This window comes from Pipistrellus kuhlii, unplaced genomic scaffold, assembly GCF_014108245.1.
Source record: "Pipistrellus kuhlii isolate mPipKuh1 unplaced genomic scaffold, mPipKuh1.p scaffold_m20_p_16, whole genome shotgun sequence".
Taxonomy (NCBI): domain Eukaryota; kingdom Metazoa; phylum Chordata; class Mammalia; order Chiroptera; family Vespertilionidae; genus Pipistrellus; species Pipistrellus kuhlii.
The window spans coordinates 30,439,323-30,467,237 of NW_023425471.1; the positions used below are offsets into that span (position 1 = coordinate 30,439,323).

At 39.8% G+C, this 27,915-nt stretch overlaps 1 protein-coding gene across 1 annotated transcript in view; it reads left to right on the forward strand.

The window, feature by feature from the left end:
- Window positions 1–4,775: 4,775 nt before the first annotated feature.
- BTK (Bruton tyrosine kinase) overlaps window positions 4,776–27,915 on the forward strand; it is a 31,088-nt gene continuing 7,948 nt past the window's right edge. The window contains exons 1-12 of the mRNA XM_036439989.2: window positions 4,776–4,916; window positions 14,069–14,238; window positions 14,852–14,950; window positions 17,058–17,126; window positions 18,679–18,760; window positions 24,404–24,532; window positions 24,842–24,909; window positions 25,859–26,046; window positions 26,465–26,527; window positions 27,110–27,164; window positions 27,452–27,531; window positions 27,709–27,836. Coding sequence (XP_036295882.1) covers window positions 14,098–14,238; window positions 14,852–14,950; window positions 17,058–17,126; window positions 18,679–18,760; window positions 24,404–24,532; window positions 24,842–24,909; window positions 25,859–26,046; window positions 26,465–26,527; window positions 27,110–27,164; window positions 27,452–27,531; window positions 27,709–27,836 — 1,102 coding nt within the window. The 5' untranslated portion in view covers window positions 4,776–4,916; window positions 14,069–14,097. The remainder of the gene's footprint in view (window positions 4,917–14,068; window positions 14,239–14,851; window positions 14,951–17,057; window positions 17,127–18,678; window positions 18,761–24,403; window positions 24,533–24,841; window positions 24,910–25,858; window positions 26,047–26,464; window positions 26,528–27,109; window positions 27,165–27,451; window positions 27,532–27,708; window positions 27,837–27,915) is intronic.

Sequence of the window (27,915 nt, forward strand, 5' to 3'; positions counted from 1 at the left end):
GCAGGAGGGCCATGAGGGCAAGCAGGCTGGCGGGGGGGGGGGGGGGGGGGGTTGGGAATAATTAGGCTGGCAGGGGTCAGTAAGGAGCAACCAGGCCAGTGGGGGGTGGCAGTTAGGGGCAATCAGGCTGGCATGCAGAGGCAGTAAGGGGCAATCATGAAAACGGGGGGGGGGGGGGGGCAGTTAGGGGCGACCAGGCAGGCAGGCAAGTGAACGATTAGGAGCCAGCAGTCCAGGATTGTGAGAGGGATGTCCTGGATTGAAGAGGGTGCAGGCTGGGCTGAGGGGACCCCCTCTTCTCCTTCATGCATGAATTTCTTGCATCAGGCCTTTAGTCTATCTATATATATAAAAGCCTAATTTTCAAAGTGTCCCCTTGGGAATTTGACCAACTAGCGGGAGGGTTGATTGCTTGCTATGACATGTGCTGACCACCAGGAGGTGGCGCAGAACGAAGGAAGGCCCTGGCCAGCAGCTGGCAGCTGCTAGGGACCCTACCTATGCTCAACCACTGAGTCATGGCAGCTGGCTGGACTCTCTATTTTGCTTTTTATCCAATCCTAGAAATTTCCCCACTTTGCTTTCTCCCACCTCCTTATCAATCACCATGTACCTTACTTACATTCTCTCCTTTTATTCTAAATGTGTAAAAAGAAATGCAAAACTGCCATTCTCTGGAGCATTTTCTCAATCCATTGACATCTTGCTTCTGTACATATCCTCAAAATTATAGCTCAAATAACTCTTATGAAACTTTCATATGGGTTTGGACATTCTTTTGTTGACACATGGAGACAGGCATGTGCTAGGTTTCAAAAGAGTAAGTCCAGACCAGTTGGTGTGGCTCAGCAACCCATGCACCAGGAAGTCACTGGGTTTGATTTCCAGTCAAGGCACATCCCCAGGCTGGGGGCTCAATCCCCAGCAGGTAGCATGCAGGAGGCAGCAGATGGATGTTGATGTTTTTCTATCATCAATGTTTCTATCTCTCCCTCTCTCTCTAAAATCAATAAAAGACATTTTTTAAGTGAGTCCAGTAGAGAAAGACTTCAGGGTACTTAAAATGGATTGCCTCATAAAATTCTCATTTTAGGAGTTAGGTATTTCTCTTTTTCTCATTGTACAGATGAGGAAATTGAGGCAATAGGCTGTTGTTGTTTTTTTTGTTTTGTTTTTTTTTATCTGAATCTGTTGGGATGACATTGGTTCTCAAGCCATAACTATATTTTTTTAAATTTAATTTTGTATTGATTTTAGAGATAGACCAAGGGAATGGGAGAGAGAAACATCAATAAGAGAGAAACATCAATTGGCTGCCTCTCACATGCCTCCCGACCCCCACACTGGGGAATGAGCCTGCAACCCAGGCATCTGCCCTGACTGGGAATTGGATGGGCGACCTCTCAGTACATCATGGCTGTTTTTAAAATTGCCAAATGTTAACATATTTAGTGGAGCCAGGATACAAGCACAGGTGATCTGACTCCACAGTCTGGGTTTCCTTGCCATTTATTATACAATCAGACTGTTGTGGCTTGGTAATTATAACAGCTAACAATTATTGATCATTTATTATATACCAGGCATTTCCCTAACCACCTTATATACAACTTCTTTTGATCCTTAACAGCCCACACACTTTATACCATAATTATTCTTTAACAGGTGAGGAACCTGAGGCACAAGTGATATTAAATTTGCTTACCCAAGGTCACACACATGGTTATTTTGTAGAGCTGAAATTTGACTCCAGGTAGCCTAATACCACAGCCTTGTGCTTAATCACATCACACAGGTGAAGCAGGGGCATCTGCAGGGTAGAGGATGATGAGGAGAGAGAATTGGACAGCAATGCAGGAGGAAATGCCAGAGTATTAGGGGCTGAGGACAGTGAGAGCCTATGGTTTCCTGCCTACATAACCCTCCAAGAATATCCATGGGTCCTGAGCTGACTCTCTGATCATCCCAACCCCATTTTGTTGAATGGTCTCTGGGAATAAGATAATAAAACTTCTTTAAAGTTTTTTTTGCCATAGAACCAGACTTTAGTCTCACATTTTCTTCTCTCAGACTCTTCTAAGGTAGTCTCACTATACTTCGAGGAGTTTCTATAGGTTTTCGATATTAATAACATGGAAATATGAAGACATTGAACATGACTTCCTTTAGTTCTTTTTATCACAACTTGCATGACATAGCTTTTGATTTTATTCTCTTCACCAGCCCTAGTCTGTTTTGGACATGCTCCTGCTCATTAATTTTCCCTAAAATGAGGCACTCAAATCTGATCACAGGACTCTAGATATGGCTGGCTTTGCAGGGTAGGTGGTCTGTTCATGTTCCTCTGTATTGCTTCTTCAAGAAAGCCTGATATCACTTTGTAATTTCTGGCAGCCATATTACTGGCATGGCATTCCTCTCAATTACTATCAGCAAAAAACCTTTGAACCATTTTCACAAGTTCTATTGCTGCCCCACTTTCACTTGAGTGAGTTGAAGTTCAATGTCAGTGCCCAATTATGGGACATGACTTTTAGCCTTGGCAAAATACATTTTGGTGAATTTGGCTTATCATATCAAGTAATCAAAATCTTTTGGGAAACTGCTCTGGTTTTCTCATCACATTTAGCTCACAACAACGTCACTTCATTCACTAATTAGCTAGGCTACTTTATACAGAATCCTCAAAAGTAATTAATAAAAATGTTGAACATGTCCGGCTGGTGTGGGTCATTGGTTGAGCATTGACCTATAAGCCAGGAGGTCATGGTTCAGTACCAAGTCAGGGCATATGCTGGGGTTGTATGCTTGATACCCAATGTGAGATGTGTAGGAGGCAGCCAGTCAATAATTTTCTCTCATCATTAATGTTTCTATCTTCCCCCCTTTCCCTTCCTCTCTGAAATAAATAAAAATATATATTTAAATAAAAAATTAAAATGTTAAACATGATAGCATGAAGCACGTATTCAAGATTACATTTAGAATCTTTTGAGGTGACACTAGGCAACTTATTTGCACTGTTTGGGTGCAGCCTTCTGTCCATCTAATTTAGTTAAACCCTATCTAGTCAAGTGTGTTAGAGTGCTTGTGGGCAGAAGGTAAAGAAGCACCTAGGTTGCCCTAGCCAGCGTGCAGACCAAAGGATCCTGGGTTCGATTCCAAGCAAAGGCATGTACCTCAGTTGCAGGCTCCTCCCCACGTGGGCCCTGGTTTCTCTCTGTCTTTCCCTCTCTTTTCCACTCTCTGTGAAGAAGAAGAAGAAGAAGAAGAAGAAGAAGAAGAAGAAGAAGAAGAAGAAGAAGGAGGAGGAGGAGGAGGAGGAGGAGGAGGAGGAGGAGGAGGAGGAGGAGGAGGAGGAGGAGGAGGAGGAGGAAGAGGAGGAGGAGGAGGAGGAGAAGGGGGAGGAGGAGGAGGAAAAGCTAGGTTTACTTTCCCCATTCCCTTTTCCTGCTTTCCCTTGTCCAGACCCCCCATTGTATGCCTATCAATCCCAAGTCTTCACCCCAAGGTGCACCTTGAGAAGGGATAGGGCATATGTCAACAAAGAATCTGACTGAAGAAAAGGGGATGAAAGGCAAATGTCTGTGACCAACTCTCAGGCAGGTGACTGCAACAGCTGTTCGGAGGTGACTAGCTCAAAGGATATAAATTGTCAATAAAATAGGAAGATCATACAACATTTTTGCCTGTCTATATTATGCAGGTGTGAGGGTTAACTACTGTACTATCCTACAAATGCTTTTTTAAAAGAAGTCCTGTTGCTTTAAAAATTCTGATGGCCTTCTAGTGGGATCCGTGATCTGTTTTTACATTAAGATACCACACCTGGGTCTAATACATAAGGCAGTGCCTGATGTGTCAAGGTGGGCAATTAGATCAGTCACCAGGGGCTCTGCCGCCACCCTAGTCTGCAGCCTTACTGGCTAAATTCCCTAGGATAATCCTCTGGAAGAAGACTGCTGCTGCTGGAACATAGGATAGGAAGTGGCTGAAAGTATATTCAGGTTTACTGGTAAGTAACACACCTAAAAATCCTAATCTGATTTATCACTCAATAGTATTTACGACACAGGTATAAACTACCGGTAGGAGTTAATCCCTGAGGCCGATTCATTAAGGGAGAAAAATCAACATCGACATTAAATGGGGAAGGTCACAAGTCTTTGTGTGGGCTTACATTTGGACACTTTTATCTGTAGAAAAAATGCTTTCTTAGAAAATGACTCAGCAGGAGGAAGTCTTGTCTCTCATTCTGTCAGGCTCTGTACTTTGGGGTCCTTTTGTGAGCACTTTCCATCCTTCATTATCAGATTTAACTGTGTGACCCAAGTCTCCTCTGCCTTGGAGGACATGAAACTCTGAAGGCACTCTTCCTCTTTAGTCCCCTGTTTTGTCTTTGTGGGTCTGCATTTCTCCTCTTTCCTGTAAGACTCCACTCCCTCTGCTGACCAGCCCCACAGTCCTTTAGTTATGCTGTCCCTTTATCTTGAGTAGATAGGCCTGATGACCTGTCTGCTCAAGTGAGCCCCACCAGAGTCTCAGTGGCTCCAGTAATGTTGAGAAGGGCTCTTTTAGAGGGGACTGAAGATAGAAGTGTCAGAGGTCCCAAGCAAATGAAGGGCGGAAACAGCTGGGGAGGGGGGTGTAGAATAGGGACAGCAGCAGGGAGCCAGATACCATGCTGCTGAGAAGAAGAAGAAGAAAAAAAAAAAAAAAAGGCATTGGTTTAAGTCAGGAAACAAAAAAAGGGAACTGAGTGGCTGTGAAAGGGTGGGGTTTGCTCAGACTGTCCTTCCTCTCTGGACTGTAAGAATATGTCTCCAGGACCAGTGTCTTCTGAGATCGAGTCCCACCTTCAAAGTCCTGGCACCTCAATGCATCTGGGAAGCTACCTGCATTAAGTCAGGACTGAGGTGGGTCTGGGGCATGGCAGGGGCTGGGTAGCAGCAGAAGTGCCTTTTTTGGGACCCCTGAAGGCCAGAGAGAAAGCATGGCTGGTGCCGATATAGTAGATTGGCGGAGGAGGCTGACTGAGAGGGTGAGAATGTCATCAGCATAGGTCTTGGTAGTCCCTTCCGATGATCAGAACAGGCTGTAAAGGGTCTTTTCTGAGGAGGGTTGTGGGGAACAGTAAGAGGAAAAGGTGACATGAGGTGATCATCTGAACAGGTATCAAGTGTTGTAAAGGGGCACCTATGCAAAACTTGGCTGAAAAATAATATTGTCAGTGGCAGTAAGATAAAAATAAATCCTTTGTTCAAATATTGCTTGAAAATCCAAAACATGTACCTGTATGTCACTGAGACCCATAGAAGAAAAACATTTAAGATATAGATTGAGAAAACAGTAAAAGCTCACATGCCATGATAGGCCATTGACTTTTGTGAGGTGGGGAAAAGCACCAGCTAAACCAAGGTTTGGTAGGCTACCTGCCTCAGGCTGTGTTAGGCAGATGTTACCAGGATCATAGCTGGCTTGTTGGAAGGGTTGTGTGCACCAACCTCGTGGTAATAGTGGGTAAGAGATTGGGCCCAAAGAAAGCAGCCTCAGCCTCAGCCCAGGCTGTGTGGCCAACCCCTGAGGTTTTTCCCATTACCATTGCCTGCCATGTGCACGGCTTTCTTTTGTCTTGTCTTCGTCATTTCTTCTCTCCTTTCTGCTCCCCTCCTGCTCTTCATCCCCCTTTTCCCCTCCTCCTCCTTTCTCTTACCTGTAGCCCCTTTTCTTTATTCCCTCCTTTATTTTGTTCATTACCACACCCCTGGGACAGTCAGTGCTTAATAAGTAATTGTTGAATTGCTTTTCTTGCCCCTTCCCTCCCCCCTTTTCTTTTTCTTGTTCCTTTTCCCCTTACTTTTTTTTTTCTTTTCCCCCCTACTTTCCTAATACTTTCCCCAATGGATTATTGAGATCAGTAAGCATGTTAAAACAGGATCTGGCAATAGTAAGTGCTAATATCTCAGTGTTTGCTATTACTATTTTTATTCTGCCTGAAACTTGCCAGTGTCTCCAGAGGGCATGCCTAGAGCAAATGGTGTGGTATTTGGAACAAAAGGGATTTCTGATTTTGACCAAGACATCTTTGGGTGTGCTGATGGACCTCCAAAAGGGATCCTGGTCCAGTTTCCAGGTCACCCACCTCTCCAAGCTCCAAATCACATGCTGTGCATTCCCAGAGGCAGGGCAGCAACAAAGCTCAGAGGCAGGGCTCTACCAGCTCAAGGGCTGTCCTCTGTGCTGTTAGTTGTGTGCTGGTTCTGCTCCTTCCTGCATTTTGCATGCCAAGCCTCTGAACCAAGGGTGCTAGAGCCATTTTTGGAGTCAGTTATTTGATAAAACAATGTCACCCTCCACATAAGCCACAAAATGCAAATACTCATGGAACCTAAAGCATTCTACTGAAACAGTATCCCTTAGGGTTAGCCCTATCTGCTATAATCTGACCTCTTTTATATTCAGGCTATTTAAACTAGTTGCTTGTGTTAAAGCCCAAATTCTTGTTGCTTATGTCTAGTGATGTGTTTGCTTAGAATCCTTTGTAAACTCCTTTTGGTGAGAACTAGTTCAACTTTCCATTCATTTCTAGGGTCTTGGAGTAATTTTAAATCATTTCTATGATTTACTATTTCCATTAGAGCAAATTTCCTACAGAGGTTCCTTTCAGTGGACTAGATCTATACCAGGAAGTGACTTAGATATAAGGAGAAGATATAGCTTTTGAAAACCAGTTTGGGTGTTTTCCACAGAGTCCATAGATATCTGCTGCTTTTCACCCAAAGATACCAAGATCTAATTTCTAACTCCTGTGAATAAGGGAGAGCTAGAATTTTCAGTGAGGCAGTGCTCAACAAGAAGCTAGAGACCAACCTTGAATTAATTTATTCCAAAGCTGCTTGGTTATGCAAATAAAGCCATCAGAGGAGGGAAAGAGAAGGCCTCTGAGGACCCTGAAACAAATGGGCCACGTGTGACTTTCAGTTTCTATGGAGGTTCATGTGCACTAACTTAGGGTGTTAAGAGAGCATTGGAAACACAAACCTTAATTTTAGGCTTTCTTTCTTACTCTCTGAGAGCCATCACTAGATGTTCATACGGTTTATGTTAGTCATCTGGACCTGAAGGAATTGCTCATCTTACTGACTTGTCTCCTTGAGAAGGAAATGAACTATAGTCTGTTAACTCATACCTAGAAGAAGAAAATTCTAGGGAATCAAGATAAGTTAAATTTTAGACAAGTTGTAGGTTGGAATATAATGGAGTTCAAGATCATTGTCTCAATGAGAAAACAGATTAGCCTGCAATAAAACCAGAATAAAAATGATTAGAAATGGAGTAGAAAAGAGGTAAAAGTAGGGGGAAAGCAGGCTCTCAAAAACTAATGGGAATGGAAATTGGTACAATGTTTTTGGGAACAATTTTGTCAATATATTTCAAAATGCAAAATGCACATACTTTTGATTTGGTAAATTATTCTTATTTAGAGATTCTAGTATCATGGGAAAATAATCAGGAGTATTGTTACACAAGAACTTTAGATATTTTTGTATTGGATGGACGAAAAAGTAATGTGTAATATGATCTCAAATATAATAAATATGCACAAAAAAAGAAAAGTAATATGCCCACATAATAATGCCTCTGGATAATGAGCTTATTGTTGATGTTTTCTTCTTAATATTCCCATAATTGAAACATTTTCTATAATGAACATATGTTACTTTGATATCAAATAAAAAAGTTTAAACCAGGGAAAACAAAAACTGACAAAAAAGAGAAAGGAGCACACAAGTCCAGAGTGAAAATGGACACTCCAGCAGTCACCCTAAATGTGATGAGTGTAAATTTGCGAATTAGCTCTCCTTTCCTCATCACTTGGCTAGAATCTACTGTCTCTGGGGCAGGGCAGAAGACATGATGGATTCCAGAGACCCAGAAGTTTCCAAAACCATAGAAGCAAATGCAAAATGTTAATGTGAAATGCTGAAGGAGAACCAGACTTCTGAAACCTTTTGGGAATTACTACAGCAGATGAAAATTTTCCTGGTTAGCATGCAGCCCAAAAGCTGATTCTGCTTGGAAGTCCTCACCATAAATTTGGTTATCTGTAGTCTGACCCTGAAGCTTTTCATAAAGTAATTATGTTTCTATAGAGTCTGAATAGAGCTTTTTGAGAACTTAACATAAGTAATTAAGTTTCTTTGTTGCTATGGTTATTATATTTTAAAAAAGACTTCTCTTCTGATTCTCAGGCCAGGACATTCTTAATAAAAAATCTTAACCAGAACCTGACAGATGCTTCTTGGGACTGAGAAGAGATTTTTCATAGGGAAAATTTAGCCCATTGATTATATTCTCATTAGAGAAGTTGATAGATAATTCTTTTATATTTCATTGTAAAGCATCAGTAAGATAGGAATGAAGAGGGAAAAAGGAATAACTCAGATAAGCCGGACTTGTGTTTACCACTTTGTCTGAATAAGTGAAAATTCATTTTGAGTGTGGAAAACTATCTCACATGTGTAAGAATGTTTGTGGCAGCTTTGCTTATTAGTATAATTGAAAACTAATAACTTCCATAACCACTAATAGGAGAATGGAAAAAAGAAGTATGGCATAGTCATCATATCATATAGAATATTTTCCACATATAAGAGTGAATTAAAGTGGATGAAAAAGGTGAAAGGATTAAGAGAAGAAAAAAATATATGACACATAGACACAGACAACAGTATGGTGATAGCCAAAGGGAAAGAGGGGCAGGGAAAGGTAGAAGAAGGCAAAGTGGGGATAAATGGGGATGGAAACAGACTTGACTTTGGGTGGTGGGCACACAATGCAGTGTGAAAATTATACATTATTGAGTTGTAGACTTGAAACATATATGGTTTTATTAATCAATGTCACCCGAATATTCAGTAAAAATGTATGAACTAGAGCTACCAAGACAAATAAATCTTAAGACATTACATTGAGAAAGTTGTTAAAGAATTTGAACCACTTATATAAAAATGTAGAACATGCCGAAACCGGTTTGGCTCAGTGGATAGAGCATCAGCCTGTGGACTGAAGGGTCCCGGGTTCGATTCTGGTCAAGGGCATGTACCTTGGTTGCGGGCACATCCCCACTGGGGGGTGTGCAAGAGGCAGCTGATCGATGGTTCTCTCTCATCGATGTTTCTAACTCTCTATTCCTCTCTCTTCCTCTCTGTAAAAAATCAATAAAATATTTTTTTAAAAATGTAGAACATGCAAACCAATACTAAATATCTTTTATGAATATTTACATATATAGTAATAATATAAAAACATGCCCACGAATGACAAAAAACAAAGTCAAAATACTGCTAACATGCCCTAATCAGTTTGGCTCAGTGGATAGAGCATTAGCCTGTGGACTGAAGGGTCTCAGGTTCGATTCCGGTCAAGGACATATACCTTGGTTGGGGGCCCATCCCCAGTAGGGGGTGTGCAGGAGGCAGCTGATCAATGTTTCTCTCTCATCAATGTTTCTAACTATCCCTCTCTCTTCCACTCTGTAAAAAACGCAATAAAATTTTAAAAAATACTGCTAACCTCTAAGGAAGAAGTAATGGATTATGGAGGACACAAGAAAGTTTTTACTCTATGGATGGTATCGCATTTTTTAAAATATATTTTTATTGATTTCAGAGAGGAAGAGAGAGATAGAAACATCAATGATGAGAGAGAATCATTGGCCGCCTCCTGCATGCCCCTTACTGGAGATCAAGCCTGCAACCTGGTCATGTGCCCTTGACCAGAATCGAACCTGGGACCCTTCATTCCTCAGGCCGATGCTCTATCCACTGAGTCAAACTACCTAAGACACATTTATTTCTTTTTCCTTTGTTTTTAATGAATTAATTGGGGGTGACATTGGTTAATAAAACCACACAGATTTCAAGTGTAAAACTCCATAAAATACTATCTGCACACTGCCTACATGTGCCCATCGCCCCAAGCAAAATTTATTTCTGTGCCCATTACCACCCCCACCCTCCCAACCCCGCTGCTTTGTCCACCTGTGGAAGCAATTATGACACAAAGTTAGGACTCTGTAGAGCTAAGTGGTGAGTACATGAGCATAATGTTATTCTTTGTACTTTTGTCTATTTGCAATATTTCATATTATAAAAGAAAGTTCACTCAATCAAAGTTTTACATCCATAATAAGCAATAACAACCCAGGGGACAAAAAAGTGAGCATTCTACCTAACCCCTGAGCTTTTATCCCATCAACAATGAAAAGGAAACAGTGAGTGATTTTAGGAATGTGCCAGTTGGGATCTCCTTGTGGAAGATTTAAAGGAAAATGTAAGCAAACCTGGCAGGACTTCATGTGGGAAAGAATCTTCATGTGGGAAAAGATACCGTGGACAGTGAACAAGGAAAATGATCTTTTCCAGCCTGGAAGAATATTGTAGAGGAAAGTGCTCCACAATCCTCTTATCCCCTGTTATTTACCACCATTTCCTCTTATGCAGAATATTCCTGAAAGATGAGTAGGAGTCTGTCCCAACTACTGTTTGATAATAGCCATGAAAAATGACAGGATACTGAGGTAGATGGCATCACACCTCATTGAAAAAAAAGGAAACAACCCTCGGGGAAGCAATGAAGTACTAAAGAAACAGTAAGGGTTGTCGAGTCCAAATGGATGAGGTTGGGCAATCACATAATCTCCCTGAGCCTCATTTCCTTCATCTGTTTTGTGTGTTTTGTTTTGTTTTGTTTTAAATAAATAAATAAAATAATGCATGTAAAATGCCTGACAGGTAGTCTGCATTGAAACAAGAGTTCTCTTCCATTTCCCTGGGGAGAAAAAGGAATAGCCAGAATCTTGCTGAGAAACTAAGTAATGCTTTAAAGGAGAAATAAAGAGAACAGACTGCTTCTTGGATATCTGGCTAAGTAATTGTTTGAACTATTAATGACTGGATATATTTCCAGTCAAAAAAAAAAAATATATATATATAATATATGAAACATCGATCAGCTACCTCCTGCACACCCCCTACTGGGAATGTGCCCATAACCAAGGTACATTCCCTTGACCGGAATCGAACCTGGGATCCTTCAGTGTGCAAGCTGATGCTCTATCCACTGAGCCAAACTGGTCAGGGCATGACTGGTTATTTCTAATTAGCATCTTCTGGATTCTTCCCAATTATAGGCAGGCTATGAAATTTTCTGAATTTTGTTCTGGTGTTGTCCCTAATAATGTTTTATATTAACTTGAATAAAGATAGGAGCCAAAGGTGGTTTAGATTACTGATTCTGCAAGTGCTATATATATTAATTTATTGGTATAGTCCAGTCTGTAAGATGGCTGAACTATTTCTTATTAAACTCAAAATCTTTGCTTTTTAGTTTAATAAAGAGAACATTATAATGTTGTAATTCTGTACTTTAAACAGAGAGTTCTGTGTCTTTCTATTACTTTTCCTCCTCTTTCTTTATATGAACAAGTGTGTGTGTGTGTGTGTGTGTGTGTGTGTGTGTGTGTGACATTCATGTCACTTCCATTTCCACCCTCTGAGTGAAGTGTATGGTCAGTTCTCATAGTGCATGTTTACCATCAAATCAACTCTGTAGGCTTCTGAAATTGTTAGGAAAAAAATTAGTACCTGCTATAATATCATACATACCCAAAGAAACTGCAAGTGCTTTCTAACACAAAATGTTCATTACATAGCAACCTTCAGAAAGACATAAAGATGGATACCTCTCCTTTCACATTATTGCTGGAAGGATCAGTGGTGACTAAGAAAAAACTGCCACATTTTCAGGCTGCATTTCCAGACTGGATCAGAAGAAAATTGGAGAAGAGCAGTCAGAGAAGGGATGTCCAGGCCATGGAAATCCCAGTAATCCTTCAGCTTAATGATCTAGACTAGGGTAGAGGCCCTTTCATCGCTAGCTCACAGGGGTTTTGGCTAGTGAGAGGCTTACTTACTTCCTCATACTTAGACAAACACTAAACCCTACCCCAACACATACACTTGAGAGGAAGGCTCCCTCTTGTACAAACTGAATTTGTTCTAAAAATGAAAAAGAGCAGAGGCAGCTTCCAGAAGGACCTGTCATATAGGAAATAGGAACAGAGACCAAGACTGAAGCAGATGTTGAGTCTGAGCAGAGAATATATCTACCAAGAGTTTGCAACAAAACCAAAGACAAAATGCTAGATGTGCTTTACAGATAAAGAAGAAGAAGAAGAAGAAGAAGAAGAAGAAGAAGAAGAAGAAGAAGAAGAAGAAGAAGAAGAAGAAGAAGAAGAAGAAGAAGAAAAACGCATAGCGGGGCATGGTTTGTTGGGAAGCTTCAGATCCAATTTTCTGGTTTTCCTACTCAGTTTCTTTAGGATTTTATTTTGTCTAATGTAATTTGAGTCTTTGATTGTGAAGAGGTACTTAATTAGAATTCACCATGGGAACAAATGTGATATTATTATATGGATCTCCATGAGTTAGCAGTTCCTGAGAAAAGAGTATTATTAGTTGGTTACCACTATTTCTGTTTAAATAAATAACTTTAATGTCAAAAGAATCTCTGGGATTTTAGCTGAATAAAAAAGAATTCTCATTGGTTGTAAAATCTTAAGAGTTTGTCATTCTCATTTAAACCAAGGAGTTAAGGAAGAGAGCTGTGTGGCAGGGTATGGGGAAAGGTTTGCTCCTTTGCCCATTTTTTTTTTCTTGAAAGATTATTTACAAACCATGAACTAATGCACCCACAGAAGACAATGGCATCCACATAGCTGATCATTCTGAACATCTCCGCTGTTCCTTTAACCTATTTTTCCCCTCTAGTAATAATAGATACTTCTACATCACAGTGGATAGACTCAGGCTTCAATAAAAACCACTCCCCTTTTTTCCTGGTGTGAGCAATAAGCTGTGCTTCACAAGCAGTGGAAAAACCTGCTGACTTTATTTTGCTTCCTAATGCCACCAAAAGCATAAAGAGTTTAGTTTAAAAGCTAAATCCCCACCCCAGGAAAAAAACCCACCACAAACAAAACTTGAGAGGGAATGATTTTTTTCAGGATTTATTTAGGGTTCTGTTTTTGTGACAGTATTTGTATTTTCACCTTATAGTTCTAATAAAGGTTTGGAATTCATAATATAAGATCATGCATAAACTTTAAGTGAATAACTGATATAAAGTGCTGTTTGTGTTAATAAAAAATGGTGACTCTGTGTAACTTCCTCTGCCTTTTTGTATTTCAGTTACCTAAACTAAATCTTTCTGGGTACTATAAGTTTGGAGAGTGCCTAAATGAGTTACTTTTTATAAATGATCAGAATGGCATCCATAGGAGTAAGATGACTATCATTTTTGCATGATGCTGTTTAAGAACTAATCTAAGTAAAAAGGTGAAGAAAAGCCAAAAATCAAAAACAACTTCTTCCCCCCAAAATATATATTTTTAAAATTTTAGAACAAAGCTTCAATCACTTGTAGCTCTATCAGTGGGTGATGGGCAAAATCAGTTGGGGCAGTTAGTATTCATCCATAATTGCAGGTGCACACTCCATATCCTTATTAGACCCCTTGCACAGACCCCAGTGGGACAATGTTTGAAAAATTACACTCACCATCTAGGAAACTGGGAACTGAAAGTCCAATATCTGCCTCAGTGGAGTTCTGGCACCTGCATTATCTCTGTTGGGGATGTCAGAGTCAACAGCCGCGCAGAGAATTTTGCTATTCACAGATTCTGCACTTGTCATCATAAAAGGGCGATTGGTATAAATTTGCCTCTAGACATTACCAAGCACACGGGTACATGTCATTTGACATCCAGAGCATTTTATTGTCTCATTTATGTGAGGTTACAATGTAGAACCAATCCACTCTATTCAATGTACATCCCTTATTCCTGAAAACTGATAGAGATGGGGACTGTGGGAAAAGGATGTTAAGGTAAGAAAGTCTTTTGTTAGCTTTACACATTTCTATTCCATTTGAAACTAGGCTGAGGAGGTATGAGGGATGATTATAATAAATGTGATGGGTTGTCATGAGGTTTCATTATCAACAGCACACAGTGAGCTCCAGAAAGACGAAGCTATGGCTGCAGTAATACTGGAGAGCATCTTTCTGAAGCGATCCCAGCAGAAAAAGAAAACATCACCTTTAAACTTCAAAAAGCGCCTGTTTCTTTTGACGGTGCAGAAACTTTCCTACTATGAGTATGATTTTGAACGTGGGGTAAGTGTCTCTGCTGTGATACCTGAGTATCAATGACTTGGCCTTAGATCTTCATTTGGGAGGAGTTAGAGGCTTTTTTGTTGGAGGAGAAAGGTGGAAGGGACTTAAGCACATCTTAAACGCAGCAAAATGTTTCCTGGACTAGAATTTGCCACAGCCACGTAGGAGCCAAAATTCAAGGGTGCTAAGGACCCGTGAGGAAAATCATGCCATGTGATTTTGCCATTGGTGAGCATTCACTAAATGATTGTTGAGAATGAAATCCAAGACTTGAAAATCGCTTCCTTATTTTTTGTTATAAAGACACACAGCCATCCACTCTTTTATAGTGCTTACCCTCCATCTGGTAGTCAAAAAAGGGTGAGATGTGGAAGTTGTTGTTGTTGTTTTGTTTTTTCAAAATGACAGGGCCTGATAATAGAGCATTGGTGTCACCTGACTATGTTGAATGAGTAGATAACAAAATGTAATCATCCAGTTGCTTAATCCTTTATTTCCTTTTTATTGAATTTATTGGAGTGACACTGGTTAATATAATTACACAAGTTTCATGTGTGCAATTCCACAACACATCATCTATATTCTTTCTCCATTTTCTTCCTCACTTTCTCAGAGAAGAGGCAGTAAGAAGGGTTCTATAGATGTTGAGAAGATCACCTGTGTTGAAACAGTGGTTCCTGAAAAAAATCCTCCCCCTGAAAGACAGATTCCGGTAAGAAGAGACCATTGAGAGAACAGGGGTGGGGTAGGTGATGGGGGAGTAGATAAGAATCTTTGAACACTTCAATTCTTTGTAAATAAACTGGTTGGTGATGCTGTACAATGTAGAACATACAAAAAAGCTTTATAAAATTCTTCACTGTCGTGTACTAATTCTACCAAGTCTCAGCATTTTCCCTCAGATTCAGAACAATTAATTTACTTGGGAAAATTTGTCACACAGATTTCAAGATGGCATCGTATCAACTTTTCAAACTAATCAGAGATGGTTGGTTTTACTCTCTCCGTTACCAGGGTCAGATTTACAAGGTTGAGTAGGCTCTGAATAATATGAATTTTTTAAAAAATAGTTCACTTATTCTCCTCTCATTTCCAATAGCCTCTCCTGGGCATACTGCTTACTGAGTTAATTTTTAAATATCATTTTTTTTCAGATTACAAGAGAAATGAGTATTTATTGTAGAAACTTGCAAAAATATAAAAAAAACATAAGAAAAGATAAAATCACATATAATCACATCATCTAGTTAAAACACTATTAACATGTTGGTATATGTTTTTATTCCATAAGCAACATATATTCCCACACTAGTATAAGTTATGTATTTAAAACATAGAATCGTAGTATGCATCTTGCTTTGCAACCTACATTTTCAACATATGAAAACTTTACCCCATGACAATAGGTACTCATTAATAATATGAGTTTCATGGCTGCATAGTATTCCTTATCATCGATATACTATTCTGTAATTTGTTTAACCAATTCCCTATTACTGCACACTTAAGTTGTCTCCAACTACTTGACATAATAAACCATGTTGGAGGAACATCCTTGCATACATATTTATATACTTTTGTTAGTCTTTTTCTTCAATAACCTCCTAGAAGTAAAATGTTTTCTTCTCTTTATGAAATCTGTGCACTTTGATTATTTTTATCTTTTTTATTCTATTTTGTTTACTAGACGTGGAGTTTAAATTTAATACACTCTTACAAATTGTACATGAGAATATCTATTTTTCTACATTTTTTTCAATGCCAGATATTATAGCTCTGGACGAGTTTGGCTCAGTGGGTAGACCACCTTGGATGAAAGTTCCCAGGTTCTATTTTGGTCAAGGACCAGTTGCAGGCTCAATCCCAACCCTGATCTGGGCACGTGCAGGAGGCAACCAATTGATTTATCTCTCTCACATTGATGTTTCTCTCTCTGTGTCTCTTCCCTTCCTTTCCACTCTCTCTAAAAATAAAAGGAAAAATATTCTCAGGTGAGGATTAACAAAACAAAAATTACCAGATATTGTAAATGTTTGTTAAGTTGGCAGCCAAGAAAATGGTATTTAATTGCTGCCTTATTTTGCAATTATTATTTTTGTTGTTGTTATTAAAGACTATGGATTTTAAAGTCTATGTCATCAAATTAATTCACCTTCTTAATGATTTTAAATTTTACCATTAGAAAGCTCTTATCTCTCACAAGATTATACCATCAGTTGCTTTTTTTTTTTCTCAGTCATTCGGTTTCATTTTTAAAAATATATTTTTTATTAATTTCAGAGAGGAATGGAGAGAAAGAGATAGAAACATCAATGATGAGAGAGAACCATTGATCGGCTACCTCCTGCATGACCTCTACTGGAAATCAAGCCTACAACCTGGGCATGTGCCCTTGACTGGAATTGAACCTAGGACCCTTCAGTCCACAGGCTGATGCCAAACTAGCTAGGGATCAGTTTTAATTTTTACGTTAAGCTTTTGAATCCATCCAGAATTTACTTTGGTATATGGTGTGAAATAGCTACCTAACTCCTTCCCCTCCCACCAATATTAGTGGTTAAATGTCCCAATACCATTTATTGAGTAAACCCAATTTCTGCAATGATTTGAGATGTCTGGAGCTTTTTAAAAAAATGAATATGTGATTGTTCCTATAGATATGTGTCCTTACTGGGTTATAGGAAGCAGTCACTAAAAATCTGAATAGTCTGTGCAGAAGAGCCTTCTTGACCCACTACAAAGAACTCAAAGAACCAAAGGAAATCCAGGAAAGAACAATGCACCAACCAATAACCATGATTTTTCTTCTTGCATTGCAGAGAAGGGGTGAAGAGTCTGGTGAAATGGAACAGATCTCAATCATTGAAAGGTTCCCTTACCCTTTCCAGGTGAGGTATTTTCTCTCACCAGCTCTCAGAGGAACCTGTAATGTAATTATTAAGGATGGGATGTGGGGCAAAAGGCAGGATACTAAGTCCCAGGAAACAAAAGTTGAGGTAGTCAAGGAGACTGGACTGAGAAATGAGACTGGTATGATCTAAGAGTATTTGCTGTTCTATTTTCCCAATCTCACATAGTTTCTTTTAGTCTCTACACCTCAAAGAGTCCCCATAATGTCATTAGTTTTATTGTGGTGCGTCTTGTATATGATAACTGCATTGAGAAAGATGTGCTGTTTGTCGAGTGAGCATTTCACTTCCTTCTGGTTCTGAATATCTGTCCAATGGTGGTCATGTGGGTTGAAAAGTCAGAAAAGGGGAGGGGAGAAGTATTAGGAAGTTTGGTATGAGGAAGGCTTTTAGACTTATACATAAAACTAAATTATATTCTAACCTGGGATGACTGGAGAGTCACATAGACATATGTTTGGTAGATGCATTGTAAGCTGTAAAGGAGAACAAGAAATTCAATTCGTCTTGCTTATGTCCTGAGAACTCTGTAGGCCACTTGTTGTGAATATAGAAGCCCCTGCAACAGTGAAAGCCAGAAAAGGAAGTGGAAAGTCTCAGGGGAGGGGGCTTTCTGTCATGGATTGATGAGCACAGAAACACTAAGAAACAAAAAGAAAAATGTAAAAGGATCTTGCTCATGTCCTTGACTAAATCAAAGTTTACAAAACTTTTGAAGGAGGGGTGTTTTAGACATAGTTTTGCTACCATTGTGTTTCAACAAGATGACGTTGTTTATCTGGGCTAGTAGAAAAAGCTAAGCAGCATGTAATTCAAAATTAATTTACATTTACTTTAGAACCCACTATCTGAGGTTTGTTAAATCTGTAAAACATCTAATATGTTTTACACACCTCCTCAACACCTAGCACAGTGCCTAGTACTTATGAGGTGTTAAAAATATTGACTGTTTGATTTGATAATAGTGTTTAACATATACTTTACTCTTTTTGGAGTGGGTGTGTGTCCATGTTTGGTTTATTTTGACTAATATTGGCAAGTGGAGGCCACTGGGCTGTGAGGGGAAAATTTGCCATGAGTTAAAATTTGGCTCCATATTATCCAAGTGAACAATTCATATGTACTAACCAAGACTTCAGTTATATAAATCATTACTTTTATTTTCTATACAAACTCATAGTTTAATAGGATTATAAAATAGCCTTTGTTAAATAAACAAAAGTTCTATCTCCGCTGTGGGCTGAGGGAAATAGTACTAACTAAATTTACACACAAATTGAAACGTAAGTCAGCAGAACCTGGTATTCAGTAAGCTAAGACCTTCTAAGTCCTACATACCTGGATACTAGTAATTGCTTAGGAATTCTGCAGATAGCTCACATGACCCTGGCCCAGATGTTGACTAAAGACCCTGCGAGTTTTGTTTTCCACTATGAATAGACAAAGTTGTTACTTAAGATTATTTATATCAATATCTTTCTCCTTTTATTTTGAATCCTAACTTCTAAAGTCTGTGTGTCCATTGTCCCAGGTTGTATATGATGAAGGCCCTCTCTATGTCTTCTCTCCAACAGAAGAATTGAGGAAGCGTTGGATTCATCAGCTCAAAAATGGTGAGGATTATTTGGGAAAGAAAGAGAATTAATTTCCAAAGAAAAGAAAGGAGGGAGGAAGTAAGAGGAATGGGGGAAGATGGAGAGGGAGAAAGAGAAAAACTGAAGAGAGGAATACAGAAAAGAGAAATAAAAGATAGGGTTGAAGGTAAAAAGGAGAGAGGAAAAGATACATGGAAGGAGGGAAGTGAAAGAAAAAATAAAGAGAGGTGGAAGGGAAGGAGGAAGAGAGAGAAAGGAGGGAAGGAAAAAGGAGATAGGAAGAGGAAGAGAAAAAATGAATTTTTCCAATATTAGTGATGAAGTTGAGTTTAATCTTCCATCATATGAAAAAAATAACACACACACTAGACTAAAAATTTCAACCTAGTTCACCACTATGTCTCTAGTGCAATGTTATAATTGTAGGTGTCTCCATTTATTTATAAAATGTCTCATTCTTTACACTGTTTATAAGGGTGGTGTGGTACAGCATTCAATGGTTATTGCAATATTTTGAATTCTAAGTATGCAATACCTAGTTCAAAAAAAAAATAAATGTTTATAAGAGTGCTTGAAGTCAATGTAGAGAACCTGGTTCCAAGCTCTCTTCCACCACTAATAAGCAAAGTAACCTCTGACAAGTAGGCTAATAAGCTTCTTTGTGGCTTGGTTTCTGCTGAATTTGGATTAATATACATGCCACACCTACCTCCAAGTTTGTCTTAAGGATTAAATGATGCTATATATGTGAAAGCAGGTGGAAAACACTGAAAGCACTGTACAAGAAAGCACTATACATATCTTCATTGTGGATAAATACTTTCCAAGGAATTATTGTATGTTCTAGCTTTATGAAGATCTAAAATTGAACATAGTTTTAGCATTTCATATACACCATATGGTGTGCTCAGATAAACTCGACAGTAAATGCTGTAGCACAGGATGCATGAACACATATTTGTGTGTATATATAGCCACACGTCAAGTGACTGAGAGATTAACTGGTTGAGTTGACATCAGGAAAGGCTGCCTAGAGAAACAGGAAGGATGGCAGACTGATAACAGCATGGTTGGGTTATTGCATGACAGCCTTTTGTCTCAATAACATTTAGATTCTGATACTCGGTAGCTGGCTACACCAGCTTTTTCCACTCCCTTGAACACAAGTCAATTGGTTAAAATAAAAATTTTCAAATTTTTCAAGCTGAAAAAGGAGAGGAGTAAGGAAGAGAGGGGTCATTTGTTGAAGTCTTGCTATGTACCAGACACATATATTTATTTTCTCATTTAATTCTTATAGAAACCTTGGGCAAACAACAACAACAACAATAACTAATGTTTAATGAGCACTTACAATCTACCAGGCTCTGGGCCAAGTACTTCAAATGTACAATTTCATTAAATTCTCACAATAAACTTATAAAGTGTGTATCATTTGTCTATTTACAGAAAAGGGACTGAGGCTCTAAGAGGTTAAGTAACTTGCTCAAGGGTGAATGGGGAAGACTGGATTCTTACCACATCCCAGAAACTAAGCTCAAAATATAGTTTCATGCTACTTGGTTCTCTACCCCAGAAATTGCACCTGGAGTTGGTGTAAGATACAGTCATGTGCTGCATAATGACATTTTGGTCAACAACAGACCGCATATACTAGTATAACAGTGATCCTATCCTATATAATAAAAGGGTAATATGCAAATTGACCCTAATGGTGGAATGACTGGAAAGACTGGTTGCTATGATACGCACTGACCACCAGGGGGCATATGTTCAATGCAGGAGCTTCCCCCTGGTGGTCAGTGTGCTCCCACAGGGAGAGCTCTGCTCAGTTACAAGCTGGGCTCACAGCTGTGAGCCTAAGCCGTCAGTTGGGCATCCCCTGAGGGCTCCCAGGCTGCCAGAGGGATGTTTGACTGCCAGCTTAGGCCTGATTCCCTAGGGAGCGAGCCTAACCCAGCAGGTGGACATCTCTCAAGGGGTCCTGGACTGCAAGAAGGCACAGGTCGGGCAGAGGGATCCCCCCAAGTGCATGAATTTTTGTGCACTGGGCCTCTAGTCCTATATAATAAAAGGCTAATATGCAAATTGTCTCCTCTACTGGGATTTTGATCCGGAGTTCAACTGGGAGTTGAACTCCGGATCAAAATGGACAATTGACTATGGCCCTTCCCCCCAGCTAGTCCCATCCCCAGCTAGCTCCACCCCCAATCAGCCCCCCAACCTGATCAGGGTGGGCTGGCCGGACTTCACCTGTGCACAAATTTGTGCACCAGGCCTCTAGTAAGATTATAAAGGAGTTGAAGAATTCAGATCACCTAGTAACATCATAGTGCAATGCATTACTCATGTATTTGTGGTGATGCTAGTGTAATAAGCTTACTGAGCTACCAGTCATATAAAAGTACAGCAATATGATTATGTACAGTACCTAAGACTTGATATGATAATAAATGACAGTGTTATTGCTTATATATTTATTATACTATATCTGTATTGTTATTTTAGACCATAGTTTTTCTACTTATAAAAAAAGTTTGCTGTGAAACAGTATGCCATTTTACACCAGCAGCAACTTTATACATATTGTATTTACCATGGCTCTTGATTGCATCATTTTATCTTGTGCTTGATTTAATCTTGTGTAGTTTTGTACAGTACCATGCTATACAGGCTTGTAGCCTAGGATCAATAAGCTATACCATAAGGCTAGGTGTGTAGTAGGCTATATCATCTATGTTTGTGTAAGTATACTCTATCATGTTCACACAACTATTTACAAGCCAAAACAAATAAACAAACAAACACAACCACTTTGGTTGTGTCATTAGTGTGAGTATGTGCAATTCTACCTTCTTTTCCCTTATATTTTACCGAAGGCATTTTTTATCCAGTTGTTCTAGACCTGGGTGTATGTCCTGTTGAACCTGCTTGAACTGACAACATGAGTCAAAAAGCAGGTATCTTGCAATAAAGATCATAGTTGCTGGAAGATTCAGATGCAAGTTCTAACAACCCCAGGACAGACTGAGGTGCAAGTAATATCAATAGTGAGATAGTTTAGGAGCCATAAAATCCCATCTAGTTAATGTTATCTCACTTTGGAGTAAAATACACCAATTGAAAATCACTAACATGCCCTGGCCAGTGTTGCTCAGTTGGTTGGGCATTGTCCCATGCACCAAAAGGTTGCTAGGTTGATTCCTGGTCAGGGAATATGCCAGGGTTGCAGGCTTGATGCCCAATAGGGGCCATGCAGGGTCTGTTATGGATTGAATATTTGTGTCCTCACAAAATTTATATTATGAAGTCTCCCAATGTAATGGTATTAGGAGAGGGCCTTTGGAAGGGAATTAGGTCATGAGAGTGGAGACCTCATGATGGAATTAGTGTCCTTATAAGAAAAGACTCAAGAGAGAGATTCTCTTTTTATCTCTGTCATGTGAGGACATAGTGAGAAAGTGGCCAGTCTGCAAGCCAGGTAAAGAATTCTCACCAGGAACCAAATCAGAGACACCTTGATCTTGGACTCCCTAGCTTCCAGAACTATGAGAAGTAAATGTGCGTTGTTTAAACCACCCAGGCCAATGTATTTTGTTATGACAGCCTGAGCTAAGACAGTGTTCAAGTGGAAGGCTAGGAGAAACTGCTTACTTCACCAATTCATAGGGCCAGCCCTGTCTGGGAAGCACATTTTCCTAGTACTTGATGGACTAGTGTCTCATATCCATAGTTATCAAGACAATGTCTAAAATTCTGTTTCAGGAATGAATGAAGTATTCTTCCTCATACTAGTTGTTGGAGTTTTGCCAATGCCACTCTTTCATTCATTTTGTTGAGGTCTTATTTTTGAAATTGCAAGTAAGATAGCCTCTATTGAGCTTGAGTAAACAGATTCTAGAGTGAATATAGCCAAATATCTGTGGTGCTATAACATAGAAATGTCTGTTGTCATGTTCAAGGAAGTGGAAGAAGAAAGCCCAAGGCTAAGTCCTCAGGCATACAATCTTTGCATGGAAAGTGCCATTGAAGTAAAAAACAAACATAGCAGCTGGATAAGAGATACCTGAGTCTCTATTTTTTAAATTGGAGTATAACTTACATATCATAAAGTACAAAGATCTAAGGTATACAGCTAACCACATTTGTCTACAACCACTTAATCACACTTAGACCCAGCACCTGAGAAGTATCCCTCATGCCTCTTCACAGTAGAGGCAGCCAGGATTCTGATGAAGTCCCCTTCTCATGTTAGTGATTTTTAAAAATATTTTTACGGATTTTTTGAGGGAAAGAAAGGGGTGAAGGTGTGCATGGTAAAATGGTTAGAAAATTTCAAATCCATGCTAAGAAAAACATCAAGGTAGCACTTTAAAAAAAGACAGCACTTTTGTTCTTTTATACCATCAGAAGTTTCCATACCCCCCCCCCCCCCCCCCCACCAAACCTTAAGTGAGTGGAGTATGACTAGCAAGCTCTTAAGGACTGAAGTTGGTCTCTGTAGAAAAAGGTTTTGTTTTGTTTTTAAAAAATATATTTTTATTCATTTCAGAGAGGGAGAGGTAGAAGCGTCAATGATGAGGGAGAATCATTGATCGGCTGCCTCCTACATGCCCCCTACTGGGGATCAAGCCCACATTCCGGGCATGTGCCCTGACTGGGTATCAAACTGTGACCTCCTAGTTCATAGGTCGACATTCAATCATTGAACAACACTGGCTGGGCTTGTTATCTTTAAACAAAAAAAAAGTTACGCAGGGTTTCTTCTTAGCAGTTAAAGCTGAATGTGTAATGTCCTCAAATGCTTAAACTAGCCTAGGTCTAGACCAGCCTAGATCTTTGCCCCAATATCAAGCTAGTGTCAATTATTTCAGTTGTCTTTGCTTCTCTGTTATCTAACATGATCCCAGGAAAACTTACCTAACTGACTCCATGTGAAGGTTCTTGAGATGCCACAGTATTAAAAACCATAATACCAATTCCTCCTATCTGCAAAGTACTCTATTCTTTGTAAAGCGCTTTAGCTTTGGGGAGATCTTCTGAGCCTCACAACCCTGGAACAGAAATAGAGCTCTAGTGTTTATCTCCTGCAATGAGCTCAACCCACATTGGTGGTCCTAGAAGATTAAAACCAGGTTTATTCTAGAAAGAATCTAGAGGCAGAATCACCTTAATTTTCCCCTAAGCTCACTCTATTGTTTAGAATATGAACACAGAAAGCCTGGTGCAGAAATTCTCACTAAGGCAAATGTCTCTACATATATATTTAGAGATATATCAACTCAGGGAGCTGGGACGTTGGTGTATTGAAAGCTGAAGTGAGAGTTTGGCTTGGACAAATTGTGTCCCTTATCTGGAAAAAAAATCATAATCAACAGCTGCCTTACAAGATTATAATGGCCACATGGGAGAACACAGATAACATATTTTTGTTCTTGGGCTCTGGAGACATCAGATAGTCTTATCATGTTGGTCAGGAGGCAGTTATCATGACTGACCACTGAAGAGAACTGTACTTGCTGTCTGCTTCTCTCCAGGGTGGCTGATGAAGGGCAATTGTTTGAAGCTCACCACTAAGCTTAGTTGAAGAGGAAAACATACAAATAATTGATTCTCCTGCATGTCAGATGTGATCTTTCTCTCTCTTCTCTCCTGTTACAGTAATCCGGTATAACAGCGATCTGGTACAGAAATACCACCCTTGCTTCTGGATTGACGGGCAGTATCTCTGCTGCTCTCAGACAGCCAAAAATGCTATGGGCTGCCAAATTTTGGAAAACAGGAATGGAAGTAAGATACCTGATCAATATCATTTCTCCCTCCTTTGACTCTATCATGCACTCTCTCAAGTGAAATCAAACCCAGGTTTGTACATTTTGGCCATTGCACAAAGGGACCTGGGAGAGGGTGGGTGCTGAAATCCAGTTAGTGCTCTGTTCTCCAAGCTGTGCCACCTGCCACGGGACTGTATCCATCCAGACTTTTTCTAACTTGCCTAAAGGCACTGCAGAGGAAAGAGGGCAAAGTCCCTGACCAAACCAGTCTCCAAGCCATTTCCTAAGATGCATTCTTTATCATCACTGGTATCTTATTTTGCAGGCTTAAAACCTGGGAGTTCTCACCGGAAGACAAAAAAGCCTCTTCCTCCCACGCCTGAGGAAGATCAGGTATACAGGAAAATTGGGTGCTGTTATTGCTCAAATAGAAACTTACAATTACCACAGAAAACACACCAGAGTCTTAGAATTTTTCTGGGACTTGGTACTGTTAATTGATATTCTTTTTAAGACAGAGAATTTGTCCTTCTAATTAGGACTTCTCCTTCAGTGGAAAGATAGAAGGCTATTTGGAAGCTCTTGGCAACCATTTAATCCAATCACCTGTTTAAAACAAAACAGATCTTGATTTTTTAAAATAAAAATATTTTCAAACATAAATTTAAAAGAATTTAATAATAAGCACACAATACTTTCATCCTATCACTAATATATTACTTCAAACTTGCTTATTTGGTTACTTTTTGAGGTCTAGAAAGCTCTTCCTCAAATACAGGCATAGTTGAAATATTGTGGGTTTGGTTCCAGATCACTGAAATAAATCAAACCATAATCTTTTGCTGGTGGAGGATCTTCAATTTCTAAAACAAACAAACAAACAAACAAAAAAAAAAAACAAAAACTGCAACATCTGTGAAGTACAATAAAGCAGGGCAGAAATTATGCTCATTTTACAAACAAGGAAACTGAGACTCAAAGCCACTTAGTAGATCCATGTACCCCATGTACCAAATAGGTTTCCTGATTGTGTGCTCATGGTTTTTGTCTGGAAGCTTTAAAAATACTTACATCAGGGTCCTATCCCCAAAGATTTTGATGTAATTGGTCTGGAAAACTGTCTAGGTGTCAGGATTGTTAAATAAATGTTCCCTGCATGATTCTGATTTGCACTCCAAGCTGAGAACCTCTGCATAAGTGCTTAAAAATGAGTGCTGAATATACCATCTTACTATGCCTGATCTGGATTAGAATAGTGTCTTTAGTAAACCAGAGAGTTGGGAGAGAAGAGAGTACTTGATGTCTTGCCAAACCACCCTACTTTTTCTTCCTACCTACACAGATCTTGAAAAAGCCACTGCCCCCTGAGCCAACAGCAGCACCAGTTTCCACAAGTGAACTGAAAAAGGTTGTGGCCCTTTATGACTACATGCCAATGAATGCAAATGACCTACAGCTACGGAAGGGTGATGAATATTTTATCCTGGAAGAAAGCAACTTACCCTGGTGGCGAGCACGAGATAAAAATGGGTGAGTCCAAAACAAAGAAAATAAAAATAAAAATGGGTGAGTTCACACCAACCCACTTCACACATGTGCAACATCATTTCCTTACTCACTATCCCAATCAGAAATTGTTCGTCCCACACCAAGGTGAATAGGCTGCCCCTCCAAGTACTTCCCAGAGTGCAGCTCTACATGTGGCCACCTCTCTGAGCCTATAGGTTCTGGCCCACATATTGTAGTGCACAAATAACCGATGCCACATGTGCAGAAGCCACACATTTCACTAGCCAAGCCATGCATCTGTTACATGATCCTCTTTGAGGGAGGGACATGGTTTATATACCTCCATTTGAGATTGGTCTCAGGGGTTTGGGCCTATGAATCTGTTTCTTCCCTGGGGAACAGGAATGCTGGATTATCTACCATCATGTCTCCTCTACAGGCAGGAAGGCTACATCCCTAGTAATTACGTCACTGAAGCAGAAGACTCCATAGAAATGTATGAGTGAGTATGCTTATGATTCCAGCACGCAATCTTCCAGGAGGAATAGAATATAGTATATACGTTTTTGTAGTTTCAACAAAGTTTTGATTTCAAGATACTTATTAAAATCACTGCTAACTAGGTCATATGATGCCACCACCCCAAGTTAGTGCCTATGTCTTACCCTCACCACAAATACTATCTGCTTATGAGAGGTGGGGAGATCCACACCCTCAAAATCCAGAAGAACCACATTCTAAGAAAGAGTTGACAGTCTGATAGGACACATTTGAAAGGGTGAAAATGTCAAACTTCTGCCATTATCCTTTCTCCCTAATCATAGAAATGGATTGTCCTTGAGTATCCTGTCCCTGATTTCTTCCCTGCAACCCTCTGTCACCTGCCTTTGCCCTCTACTCTCCATTTCCATGAATTTTCAGTACCAGTTGGGTTTTAGGAAAGTTATGTAGTTGCGCTTTGCATATGATAGGCACTCAGTAAATAAGGGTTGAATGGATTGACCGAATCACTAGGATGGACACTCTGATCTCGGAATCAATTACACCATGGTCTAGGAGCCACTCAAGCACTGTTCCTTTACAGGTGGTATTCCAAACACATGACTCGGAGTCAAGCTGAAGAACTGCTAAAGCAAGAGGTAAGTGTGTGACCACAAGTAAATGGCATTCTCCTTGCACAAAATGTGAGGATCCTGCATTGAGGGCTTGCTGCTGCCTGCCAGAGAAGGCAGTGTCAAGACCATCATTTTTATCAGGTCCCAATTACACTTTTCAGTATCAGAAGCAACGAGGCTACAGGTAAATTATGGAACTTGGCATTGAAAGCAGGGGTTGTTCTATTTTCTCCCAGGTTTGGGCAAATGGGATGAAGGTGTGAGCACCACTTCCTCCTTAGAGTAAGCTTATTTTATTGTTGTTGTTTCAGGGGAAGGAAGGAGGTTTCATTGTCAGAGACTCCAGCAAAGCTGGAAAATATACTGTGTCTGTATTTGCTAAATCTACAGGGTGAGTGCTACTCTTCCAAGGCCCTGGGGACAGACAGCGGTGTCCACCCAACAGCTCCTTAATGATGTGTCCCTCATATTTCTTCTGTCCCTTAAACTCAAAACTCATCTCACTTCACTTCTTGGGTCCTTCATGACCCTTGTTCCCAAGTTGCTGACTTAGAATCTACTTCTTCAGGGACCCTCAAGGGGTGATACGCCACTATGTTGTGTGTTCCACACCTCAGAGCCAATATTACCTGGCTGAGAAGCACCTTTTCAGCACTATCCCTGAGCTCATTAACTACCATCAGCATAACTCTGCAGGTGAGTACCAGGAGCACCAAAGAAAGGTGTGCCAAGCCCCAGAAGAAGCAATTCAGAACAAGGTGATGAGGGAATGAAT